This window comes from Schistocerca gregaria, chromosome 8, assembly GCF_023897955.1.
Source record: "Schistocerca gregaria isolate iqSchGreg1 chromosome 8, iqSchGreg1.2, whole genome shotgun sequence".
NCBI lineage: Eukaryota > Metazoa > Arthropoda > Insecta > Orthoptera > Acrididae > Schistocerca > Schistocerca gregaria.
The window spans coordinates 53,366,185-53,378,906 of record NC_064927.1 but is presented as its reverse complement, the minus strand read 5'-3'; the positions used below and the strand labels follow the sequence as shown (position 1 = coordinate 53,378,906).

Below are 12,722 nucleotides of genomic sequence, written 5' to 3'. Positions count from 1 at the left end.
TTGAAGGTCATTATTTTTGCACATTTTTGGCAATCTGAAGTTGTAGTTCTCACATAGCTTCTTTAAACTTTCTACCGCTTTTTGCAGCTCGTTTTGAGTTTTGTTTGTAATAATCAATAGCAAATAGCATTGTCTTAAGCGTAAAATTATGTTTAGTACAAATACCTCCATTTATTTTATACATCCATCCTATAATAAGGTAAATGATAAACAAAATAGGAGACCACCTACAACCCTACCTTACTCCTTGGTTTATAGGTATATGTTCCGTTTCTGATGTGTGCACTGCTTTTTGTGTCTTTGTATATAAATTTCATTCATTTAATTAGACAATTCGGATATCATGTTAGTGTTATGATTTTACATAATTTTTCCTACGTACCTGATCAACTGCTCTTTCGTAATCAATAAAAGTTATTCAAGGCTGTATTCTGTTTCCTTTTCTACCATCTACGTAACAGTGAAAGTGGCATCTGTACAGAATCTTCCCTCTCTGATTGCTCGTACTCATTCACTTAATATTCTTGCATACATTTCATAACCTGTATTCAAAACACTTATTCCCCCCCCCCCCCCCCCCCCTATAATTTTCACATCTATTTCTAATGCTTTTTTTATGTAGCCTCTTCCCTCCCCACGTGTCGCAAACGATACATTGTGTCTTTTATCTGTATACAGACCCCATGTAAAGACAAAGAGACACGCATCTGTGCTTTGCTCACATATTGCAAAAGGATTCAGCGCCCTACGGCGTCATTTACATCTAACAGACGTTTTTACTAGTGGTACTGAAGAGGATAGGCGTAACTTTGGCATTCGACCAGATCTTCGAATGTGACATCCATTCTAGCATCCATTAATTAGATTCAGAAAGCTCTGTATATCTGCATTTGTTGCATCTTCTCTTGTAGCCATCATATCCATCATTTCTTTTAATTCTGATTCTAATTCCTATAGGTTTGGAGAAAGCTAATGACAATGTTGACTTACACTTTCTTTGAAATTCTGAAGGTAGTAGGGGTAAAATACAGGGAGCGAAACGCTATTCACAGCTTGTACAGATACCAGACGGCAGTTATAAGAGTAGAGGAGCGTGAAAGGGATTGGGAAAGTGTTGCAGCATATTTACGATATTATTCAATATGTACATTGAACAAGCAGTAAAGGAAACAAAAGCAAAATTTGGAATAATAATTAAAGTTCAGGAGGAAGAAATTAAAACTTTACGGTTTGCTGATGACACCGTAATTCTGTCAGAGACAGCAAACGACTTGGAACAGCAGTTGAATGGAATGGACACTGTCTTGAATAGGATGATATGAACATCAACAAAAGAAAAACAAGGATGATGGAATGTAGTCGAATTAAATCAGGTGATGCTACGGGAATCAGATAATAGAACGAGACACTTAAAACGTAGAATATCAGTTATGCTATTTGGGAAGCGAAGTAAATGATGAATGTCGAAGTATGGAGGACATAAAAGGTAGACTGGCAATCGGAAGAGAACTGTCTCTGAAGAAGAGAAATTTGTTAACATAGAATACGTTTCTGGAAGTCCTATTTGAAAGTGTTTCTATGGAGTGTAGCCGTGTATGGAAGTGAAACATGGACGATAAACAAAAAAATGGCTCTGAGAACTATGGGACTTAACTACTGAGGTCATCAGTCCCTTAGAACTTAGAAATGCTGAAACCTAACTAATATAAGGACATCACACACATCCATGCCCGATGCAGGATTCGAACCTGCGACCATAGCAGTCACGCGGCTCCAGACTGTAACGCCTAGAACCACTCGGCTACTCTGGCCGGCTGTACAGTGTAGTACAGAATTGAAAGAACCGCACAGTGTGGCTCACAGAAATGACACTTTTGTGCAAAGGCAACAGTTACGCTAACGTCACCACGAATTACAATGGTTTCCTGTACATCATAAAAAGTGAGACATGGTTTATAATAGAGTGTATGATCACGATAGACAGTAATGCATGCTGCGCAACGTGCTCCCATGGAAGACTGGTAAGGAGTTCTTGTAGCCATGCATTCTCTTTCTCCACCATGGCGGCTGACGACTGCTGCTTGATCGTTTGTGCGTGTGAAAGCTGAAGTAGATCTATCCAATGCATCACACATGTGTTCAATAGGAATTACATCATATAACGGTCAGCCAAGTCCATCCGCCGAATGGCACCTCATTCCAACAATGCCTCTGCCTGTGCTGTTCGTTGCGGTCGTTAATTACCATCTATAATGATGTAGTCAAGGCCTATAGCGTTACTGAAAATCAGAATATGGGGATGGAGTACAGTACCACATTAATGTTCACCAACGAGTGTACTGTGTTCATAGACCTGGAGGCAGTATGACAACGCAACAGTATGCCTCTTCACACCATAATACCTGGATCACCAAAACAATTATGTGTGACAGTTCTCGCGGTTGCATATGAGAGTATGGTCAGCATTGGTGGTCTAGGTGGTATGCTGTTTGGATGCATGATAATATGTGGGGATACCAACAGTGCATGCATTAGTCAATGTTATTGTGATACCGTATTCCTTCCACATGTTTCGCATTTCTGGCGTTCATTAGACCCCATCTTCATTTTTATGTGTGACAACGAACAACTCCATTGAAGACGGCTGGTGGAGGACCTCTTGGAACAAGAGTATATTTGACGTTTCTTGAGAAATGAATTCTAGGAATTTTTAATGGAAAGTGGATGAAGAGTTTGAGAGGACGACAACATCGTGCATTTGTACCTTAATATACGCAGACCTTCCTCATTTTTTTGTATCACAATAGGAAAAAAATTGCAGATACATAATTTATTCGTGAACAAGTGTGGTTATAGAATTGTTCACAGTTCTGCTTCTGTGGCAGTTTTCTTCATCAGAAGTGTGTGAGAATTTCTCTGTTTGTGCAGGAAACTTTCTGGTGAAGAGAAGGGCAGGAGGCTGATCGAGGCGGCTAAAGTGGGGGCAGTGACGGACGTGCAGACGTTGCTGGCGGCAGGAGCAGACCTCGAGGTGAGGGACAGTGACGGGTACACCGCGCTGCACTGGGCAGCGGAGAGGGGGCACGTCGATGTGGCGACGTGTCTGCTGGAGGGTGGCGCCGAGGTGGACGCCACCAACGACAGTCGGATCACGCCCCTGCACAGGGCTGCACAGAGCGGCCACGCCGCCGTGGTGCGGCTGCTGGCGGCGTCCTCCGCCCGCACCGACGCCAGGAACCGGTGGGGGTGGACGCCGCTACACTGGGCGGCAATGCGTGGCCACGCAGAGGCGGCGGCGGCGCTGCTGGAGGCGGGCGCCGACAGGGAAGCTACGACTGACGAACTGTACACACCGCTTGACTTCGCCAGACATAAGCACTACCAACAGTTGATAAGCATGCTAAGATAAACCCATCAACGCATTAAGTGTTCCTGTAGGAAAAGGAATGGAGTTTCAGTAGATGAATTTTCTGTATTTTTAAAATAAAGAGTATGAAAAAGTTAATCCTGCAGTCAGTGTTTGTACCCATCACAACAAGCGCGAAAATGATATATCTAGAAAGTGAAGTAAGCAACAGGAAGGAAGCGTATTTTAGTGGAAGCTAAACTAACATTAAAAATTCTTCATTAGAAATAAACACGAGTTTTCTGCAGCACGCGATTACTAAAAAAAAAATACATTGAAAAAGCGTGGCCTGCGCTATGTGAAACTAATGTAAAATTCAGCATACTAAAATTACTAGCACATAAGCTGTATGGCTAGAAGGCGTCTTCAGTTGAGATCTAACTTTTAATTTACTTTCGTGTCATTGAGATGATACAATAATTTTTGTTTATATTTAGAATGTGGCACCATTAGCGATGCTCACACCACTTTAGTTATGACCTGATTCATGTCCATTCACACCACATCATTTGATATTGTATTATCGTTTTAGTTTCATTTAAAAAGTACCATAGAAGAACTTCTAATTATACTATTGCCATACAGCTGTAAGCTGCTGTTAAGACACATACTATGATGTATTTGATAAAATGAACCTCCACTGTCACATTACAGGGTGCTACAGCAGACAGTCCTGCTTTCCACGTTGCCCTTCTGTACATTTCTGTCATATTAGCAGAGTGTTTGCAGGGGCTGCAACGCAAAGTGTCTCGTGAAAACTATGGTTAGACAGGTGCCAGCACTGTGTGCCCCTCACTGCCCCAGCCAACAGTGTGCCAAACCGAAATAGGAATTTGTGTGGGAAGTCCATTCAGAGAACTGGGCACATCACATAACACATGCCTGCCTCCACACTGCGAAATAAATACCAAAGGTGCTCGTAACATTTTAAAAAATGCGTACACAGGTAGAAAATGGGAAACAGTATTCTGGCTCTAATTACTGGGTAGCAGCTACAGCCTGCATTACAAGCTCTGATGTAAGTAATTGCCAGTGAAATATCTAAGAAAGTTCCTTTTTGTTAACAGTTCAGAAGACTGAGGCCATGATAAGATGCTGCATTACACACAGATATGAAACACAGTTCATGCGAAATATAATATTAATAATCTTCTTCATATTCTTGTGTCTATTTTTCGCCATCAAACTGCAAGTGGCTAAAGAAATGAAGCTGTCCTTCAGCCCCAAGACATATTGAGAGCTATGAACACTAGATGGCAACACACTTTTCACAATACTGCACATGATAGGCAATGTACATCAAGCAGTATGGTATGACTGAGATTATAATTAAGGTATTAAAAGCACAGGAAACAGCGTACTTTATGTGGCTCATAAATCAAGCAAATAATTCCAATTAAGATATACACTCCTGGAAATGGAAAAAAGAACACATTGACACCGGTGTGTCAGACCCACCATACTTGCTCCGGACACTGCGAGAGGGCTGTACAAGCAATGATCACACGCACGGCACAGCGGACACACCAGGAACCGCGGTGTTGGCCGCCGAATGGAGCTAGGTGCGCAGCATTTGTGCACCGCCGCCGTCAGAGTCAGCCAGTTTGCCGTGGTATACGGAGCTCCATCGCAGTCTTTAACACTGGTAGCATGCCGCGTCAGCGTGGACGTGAACCGTATGTGCAGTTGACGGACTTTGAGCGAGGGCGTATAGTGGGCATGCGGGAGGCCGGGTGGACGTACCGCCGAATTGCTCAACACGTGGGACGTGAGGTCTCCACCGTACATCGATGTTGTCGCCAGTGGTCGGCGGAAGGTGCCTGTCGACCTGGGACCGGACCGCAGCGACGCACGGATGCACGCCAAGACGTGGCGTCTTCAGCGATGAGAGTCGCTTCTGCCTTGGTGCCAATGATGGTCGTATGCGTGTTTGGCGCCGTGCAGGTGAGCGCCACAATCAGGACTGCATACGACCGAGGCACACAGGGCCAACACCCGGCATCATGGTGTGGGGAGCGATCTCCTCACTGGCCGTACACCTCTGGTGATCGTCGAGGGGACACTGAATAGTGCACGGTACGTCCAAACGGTCATCGAACCCATCGTTCTACCATTCCTAGACCGGCAAGGGAACTTGCTGTTCCAACAGGACAATGCACGTCCGCATGTATCCCATGCCACCCAACGTGCTCTAGAAGGTGTAAGTCAACTACCCTGGCCAGCAAGATCTCCGGATCTGTCCCCCATTGAGCATGTTTGGGACTGGATGAAGCGTCGTCTCACGTGGTCTGCACGTCCAGCATGAACGCTGGTCCAACTGAGGCGCCAGGTGGAAATGGCATGGCAAGCCGTTCGACAGGACTACATCCAGCATCTCTACGATCGTCGCCATGGGAGAATAGCAGCCTGCATTGCTGCGAAAGGTGGATATACACTGTACTAGTGCCGACATTGTGCATGCTCTGTTGCCTGTGTCTATGTGCCTGTGGTTCTGTCAGTGTGATCATGTGATGTATCTGACCCCAGGAATGTGTCAATAAAGTTTCCCCTTCCTGGGACAATGAATTCACGGTGTTCTTATTTCAATTTCCTGGAGTGTAGTTTATAGAAAATACAGTGGCAATTACACAGACATTCTTCTTGTGACCCATCTGCAAAAGGAATGGAGAATCCGCGAGTATATAGTACCATGGGTAGCATACTACCCCATGCCCTTCAGTGGCTTGCAGAAAGTGGATTACAAACGTTCAGAAATACACATGAACAATGTACCGAATGTACTACAGACCTATACTGATTGATTACATTCACTACTAGGCTACAAAAAAAGAAGCGCCTCATAGTTTACCCCAATAGTTGTTTTCTATGTTGACCCAACGAGATTTTGGGAAAGTTGGTCTTTTTCCAAACCTCCTCAGTTAAGTTCCTTGATATCACAGTTATCCTTTCCTCTATCGAATACTGACCTACCAGCCTGCCCCATGCACCGCAGATCTTGTGTCTTGCATGCCTTAGGGACACAGTTACATGTACCATACATGCAACCACAATGAAGGGGTATCTATTGAGATGGCATACAAACTTGTGGTTCCTCAGGACAGGGAGCAGTCTTTTCAGTTATTGCAGGAGCAACACTCTGAGTGGTTGATTGATCTGGCAGCGTAACATCAACCAAAACGGCCTTGCTGCGCTGATACTATGAACTTCTGAAAACAGGAGAAAGCTACAAATGTCATTTTTCCTGAGAGCATTCAGCTCTGCTGTAAGGTTAAATAATGATATCATCCTTTTGGGTAAAATATTCCGGAGATAGAATAGTTCACCAATCGGATATCTGGACTGGGACTACTCAGGAGGATGTCGTCATCAGGAGAAACAAAAGAGGTGTTCTACAGATCTGAGTGTGAAGCGTTAGGTCCTTAATCGGGCACGTAAGCTGGAAAACCTGAAAAGAAGAATGGATAGGTTGAACATAGATATAGTGAGAATTACTGACATTAGATGGCAGGAGTAATAGACCTTCTGCACAGGTGAATACAAAGTTTTAAATACAAAATCAAATAGCGATAATGTGGGAAAGGTCTAATAATAATGTAAAAGACAATAGGAATGCGGGTAAGGTACTATCAATAGCGTAGTGAACGGATTATCACAGCCAAGATAGACATTAAGTCCACAATCAGCATACTAGCACAAGTTTATTTGCTAATTGGCTCTACAAATGATGAACAGATTGAAGATGCTTATGATGAGAGACAAGAAATTATTCAGATAGTTAAGAGGGACGAAAATTTAAATGTGCTAGGAGACTAGAATTCGAGAGTAGGAAAAGGAAGAGAAGAAAAAATATAGAATATGGAATATGGAATAGGGAGTGCAGTGAAAGACGATGCCGCCTGGTAGAAATATGCACAGAACGTAATTTAATCTTCGCCCGCAGTTTGTTTAAGAATCATACAATTAGGCTGTAAAAGTGCAAAAGGCTAGGAGACACCAGAATGTTTCTTTATATTGATTACGTAACGGTACGACAGAGATTTTCGGAGCAAATTTTAAATTGTATCAGATTTCCAGAGACAGATGTGGATTCTGACCACAATTTATTGCTTATGAACTGTAGATTAAAACTGCAGAAATTGCAAAAAGTAAGACAATTAACTAGATGGGAACTGGATAGTTGAAAGAAATACAAGTTATTGAGTGTTTCAGAGGGATCATTAGGCAACTATTAACAGAGGAAAGGAATAGAATAGACTATAAGCGCATGAATGGGTAGTTTTGAGAGACGACATGGTGAAAGAAAAAGAGGATCAAATATGTAAAAAAACAAAACCTAAAAGAAATCGTTGGCACACAGGACATACTAAGTTTAATTGATAAAAAGGACAAAATATAAAAATGCAACATGTGAAGCGGGTGACAGGGAATACATACATCTAAAAAATTAGATTAACATGAAATGCAGAAAGGCTAAGTGGGAATGGCAAGATGATAAATTTAAGGATTTAGAAGCATATATCATTCCAGGAAAGATATGTATAAGGAAGTTGAACTTGAAGAAAAGGATGACAACGTAGATTAAGACGGGATGTTAGATAGATTACTGCAAGAAGAATTTGACAGAGCACTGAAAGAACAAAGTTGAAACAATTAGACGACATTCTGCGAGAACTACTGGTAGACTTAGTAGAACCAGCCACGATAAAACTCTTCCATCTATTGTGCAAGATGTATCAGAGAGGTAAAACACCCTAATACTTTTAGGAAAATATAAAAATTCTAATTCAAAACCAAAGTTCAACAATCATGTATATTAACGAACTATCATTTGAATAAGTCATGGTTGCGAAATACGAGATTTGTAGAAGAAATTCTGGAACGCTGACCACAAAATTTTTCTAGGCTTATATTTTACTTATTGTTAATGGTCTCCTTCGAAGTACTATCCCCCACAAGTGACACACCACTCGCAACGCCGTTTCCACTTCCGGAAGCAGCCTTGGTATGCCTCTTGCTGGAGCACCGATTTCCAGCGTCAGCGTTACTCAGAAAAGGCGGTAAAAGTATCCGTGGCTCCCCTGTGCTACTAGGTCTGAAAATTCTCTTCTTAGCGTCAGATTTCCATAGTACAGAGCCAATCTAAGTATTCCATGAATAATAAGCCGCATTACTTCTGCATCCGAGACTATATTATATAATCTTGCAGATTTTCTCGTCTCTTTCAGTTCAGAAGATGCGCAGTCGTTGCTTGCTAGCCACTGGCTGACTCATGCTACACAGGAGCCTTGCTGTACGATCGCCAGATCCAGCTTTTCTGTTTACTTTCCCTATGCACGAACCAATATTACAACTAAAATTTTGGCTTTTACATCCTTTGACAGCACAGTACTTTCGAAATTATATTCATAGATGAATCACAATTATATAAACTCTCATTGGGACGTGAAATTTACAATCCTCAAACCACTGACAAAGGCCAATTACAAGGGAAGCAAACGCAGGCTTGTAGTTCACAAAGATTTATTACACCTACCCCCAAAAACAGTTTTACAAAATCTTTTACAAAACCAGCCTTCTAATAGCCACCAATAACAAAAATAATTAAAAACCTTATACAGTCTTTACAAGAAACAAGTTATGTAAAGATCCTTCCTTTTAACTAAATAACAAATAGCACCATATACATATAGATGACAAGTTTACTGGGACTACATCTTCATTGGTAAAACAAAAAACGTTACAGTACAGAATATCAAATAATAAATGTAAGTAAAAGAGCAAATTCCCCACCGGGAACCTTAGACCAATAAACAGATCATAGCACAACGGAATTCCACCAGTTGTTAGTGACTCATTCCACTGAACTTACTCGTGAAAGCCCTTTCAAGTATAGCAACAATATTTAGGCAGGAAGTGGAGTTGCGTTATTTGTCAGTTTAAGTTCCACACAAGAGCGGGCACACCCCAACGACCCACCCACAATAATACAAGAGTGACAAAACTGCTATAAACAGGGGACGCACCTTGGCGCAGCCCGGACACATTAACGAGAGGAATCTCCAATAATTACGAGACAGAATACTCAACTTTCTGTTCACTTCTGGGGCGAGCAACGACTCTCACAGGATACAGCCAAGTAGCGCCGAGCGTCACCAAGACGTAGCCGACCGCGTCAACAGTGTCCTAACGTATTTCAGTCAAGGCTCCGCCCCCTGCATTGGTCAATCCGGAACTGATTGCGCTCGCCTCTCGTAGAACATTGAAACATTAAGAAAAGGGACAGACAACCAAACAAAAGGACACAACAAGAACCCTCTAATTTCAGAGCTATGCCCATCCCCTCCCCCCATTTCTTTCCAATTTAATACCCTTAACACAAGCAAGACCTCAAACAAATAGAATGGAAAATTATTCACTTCTTACAGCTCATAATTCCTTACTCTTACAGGCAGACCCCAATGTTGTTGTTGTTGTTGTTGTTGTCTTCACTCCTGAGACTGGTTTGATGCAGCTCACCATGCTACTCTATCCTGTGCAAGCTTCTTCATCTCCCAGTACCTACTGCAACCTACATCCTTCTGAATATGCTTAGTGTATTCATCTCTTAGTCTCCCTCTACGATTTTTACCCTCCACCCTGCCCTCCAATGCTAAATTTGTGATCCCTTGATGCCTCAAAAAATGTTCTACCAACCGATCCCTTCTTCTAGTCAACTTGTGCCACAAACTTCTCTTCTCCCCAATCCTATTCAATACCTCCTCATTAGTTACGTGATCTATCCACCTTATCTTCAGCATTCTTCTGTAGCACTACATTTCGAAAGCTTCTATTCTCTTCTTGTCCAAACTAGTTATCGTCCATGTTTCACTTCCATACATGGCTACACTCTAAACAAATACTTTCAGAAACGACTTCCTGATACATAAATATATATTCGATGTTAACAACTTTCTCTTCTTCAGAAACGCTTTCCTTACCATTTCCAGTCTACATTTTATATCCTCTCTACTTCGACCATCATAAGTTATTGTACTTCGTAAATAGCAAAACTCCTTTACTACTTTAAGTGTCTCATTTCCTAATCTAATTCCCTTAGCATCACCCGATTTAATTTGACTGCATTCCATTATCCTCGTTTTCCTTTTGTTGATGTTCATCTTATATCCTCCTTTCAAGACACTGTCCATTCCGTTCAACTGCTCTTCCAAGTCCTTTGCCGTCTCTGACAGAATTACAATGTCATCGGCGAACCTCAAAGTTTTTACTTCTTCTCCCTAATTATTAGTACCTACTCCAAATTTTTCTTTTGTTTCCTTTACTGCTTGCTCAATATACAGATTGAATAACATCAGGGAGAGGCTACAACCCTGTATCACTCCTTTCCCAACCACTGTTTCCCTTTCATGCCCCTCGACTCTTATGACTGCCATCTGGTTTCTGTACAAATTGTAAATAGCCTTTCGCTCCCTGTATTTTACCCCTGCCACCTTCAGAATTTGAAAGAGAGTATTCCAGTCAACATTGTCAAAAGCTTTCTCTAAGTCTACAAATGCTAGAAACGTAGGTTTGCGTTTTCATAATCTTTCTTTTAAGATAAGTCGTAGGGTCAGTATTGCCTCACGTGTTCCAACATTTCTACGAAATCCAAACTGATCCTCCCCGAGGTCCCCATCTACCAGTTTTTCCATTCGTCTGTAAGAAATTCGCGTTATTATTTAGCAGCTGTGACTTATTGAACTGATAGTTCGGTAATTTTCACATCTGTCAACACCTGCTTTCTTTGGGATTGGAATTATTATACTCTTCTTGGAGTCTGAGAGTATTTCGCTTCTCTGATACATCTTGCTCACCAGCTGGTAGAGTTTTTTTCATGACTGGCTCTCCCAAGGCCGTCAGTAGTTCTAATGGAATGTTGTCTACTCTGGGGGCCTTGTTTCGACTCAGGTCTTTCAGTGCTCTGTCAAACTCTTCGTGCAGTATCTTATCTCCCATTTCGTCTTCATCTACATCCACTTCCATTTCCATAATATTGTCCTCAAGTACATCATCCTTGTATAAACCTTCTATATACTCTTTCCACCTTTCTGCCTTCCCTTCTTTGTTTAGAACTTGGTTGCCATCTTAGGTCTTGATATTCATACACGTGGTTCTCTTCTCTCCAAAGGTCTCTTTAATTTTCCTGTAGGCAATATCTCTTTTACCCCAAATGAGATAAGCTTCTACATCCTTACATTTGTCCTCTAGCCATCCCTGCTTAGCCATTTTGCACTTCCTGTCGATCTCATTTTTGAGACGTTTGTATTCCTTTTTGCCTGCTTCATTTACTGCATTTTTATATTTTCTACTTTCATCAATTAAATTCAATATTTCTTCTGTTACCCAAGGATTTCTAGCAGCCCTCGTCTTTTTACCTACTTTATCCTCTGCTGTCTTCACTACTTCATCCCTCAGAGCTATCCATTCTTCTTCTACTGTGTTTCTTTCCCCCATTCCTGTCGATTGTTCCCTTATGCTCTCGTTGAAACTCTGTACAACCTCTGGTTCTTTCAGCTTATCCAGATCCCATGTCCTTAAATTCCCACCTTTTTGCAGTTTCTTCAGTTTTAACCTTCAGGTCATAACAAATAGATTGTGGTCAGAGTCCACATCTGCCCCTGGAAATGTCCTACAATTTAAAACCTGATTTCTAAATCTCTGCCTTACCATTATATAATCTATCTGACCCCAATAACAAGCATAAATTCTGAAGAAGTTACGAGCCTGCGGAACCAAGAGCATAAACGGAGACCACAGAATAAATCACAAGATACTCAAGTAACATCAATAAACACATAGTGTTAACACTAAACACGGAATGCAGCTATCCTAGAATGACTCCTGCACCCTTCACACTACTCTCGCTTAGTGCTCCCATCACTGAGCAGTGTTTTACACTCTTAATACCACTACGCAACATACGCCGGGAGAAGAGTGAATTCCTTATTCCCGCCACGGTGAGAATAATCACATACAAATCACTTTTTCTGGCCGTGAACACAAATTACGATCAGACTGATCACGAAACACAGATTCAAAGAAATACCTGATGGCCGCCGTTAGTAGCACGAAATGACGAGTATCCACACAGCATACATAGGTATCCAGCGTCAGGTAGTACAATGGACATACTTGCTAGTGGATTGGTGGCCATCACCACCAGCCTGCCGCCGACACCCTCCTCAAATCATAACACAGCGCCGCGAGCATCCAACGCTGCTCCGTGACAGTAGCTCCAAGACTCGCCAACATACAATATGCCCAGGCAACGGGCAACCGC

General features: G+C 42.1%; 1 protein-coding gene across 11 annotated transcripts in view; it reads left to right on the top strand.

Annotated features, from left to right (window-relative positions):
* LOC126284645 (poly [ADP-ribose] polymerase tankyrase-1-like) overlaps nucleotides 1-3,505 on the top strand; it is a 77,210-nt gene extending 73,705 nt beyond the window's left edge. For all 11 annotated transcript variants that reach the window (XM_049983728.1, XM_049983730.1, XM_049983725.1 and 8 more), the window contains one exon: nucleotides 2,929-3,505. In XM_049983728.1, the coding sequence (XP_049839685.1) occupies nucleotides 2,929-3,409 (481 nt within the window). In that variant the 3' untranslated portion in view covers nucleotides 3,410-3,505. The remainder of the gene's footprint in view (nucleotides 1-2,928) is intronic.
* Nucleotides 3,506-12,722: the final 9,217 nt, after the last annotated feature.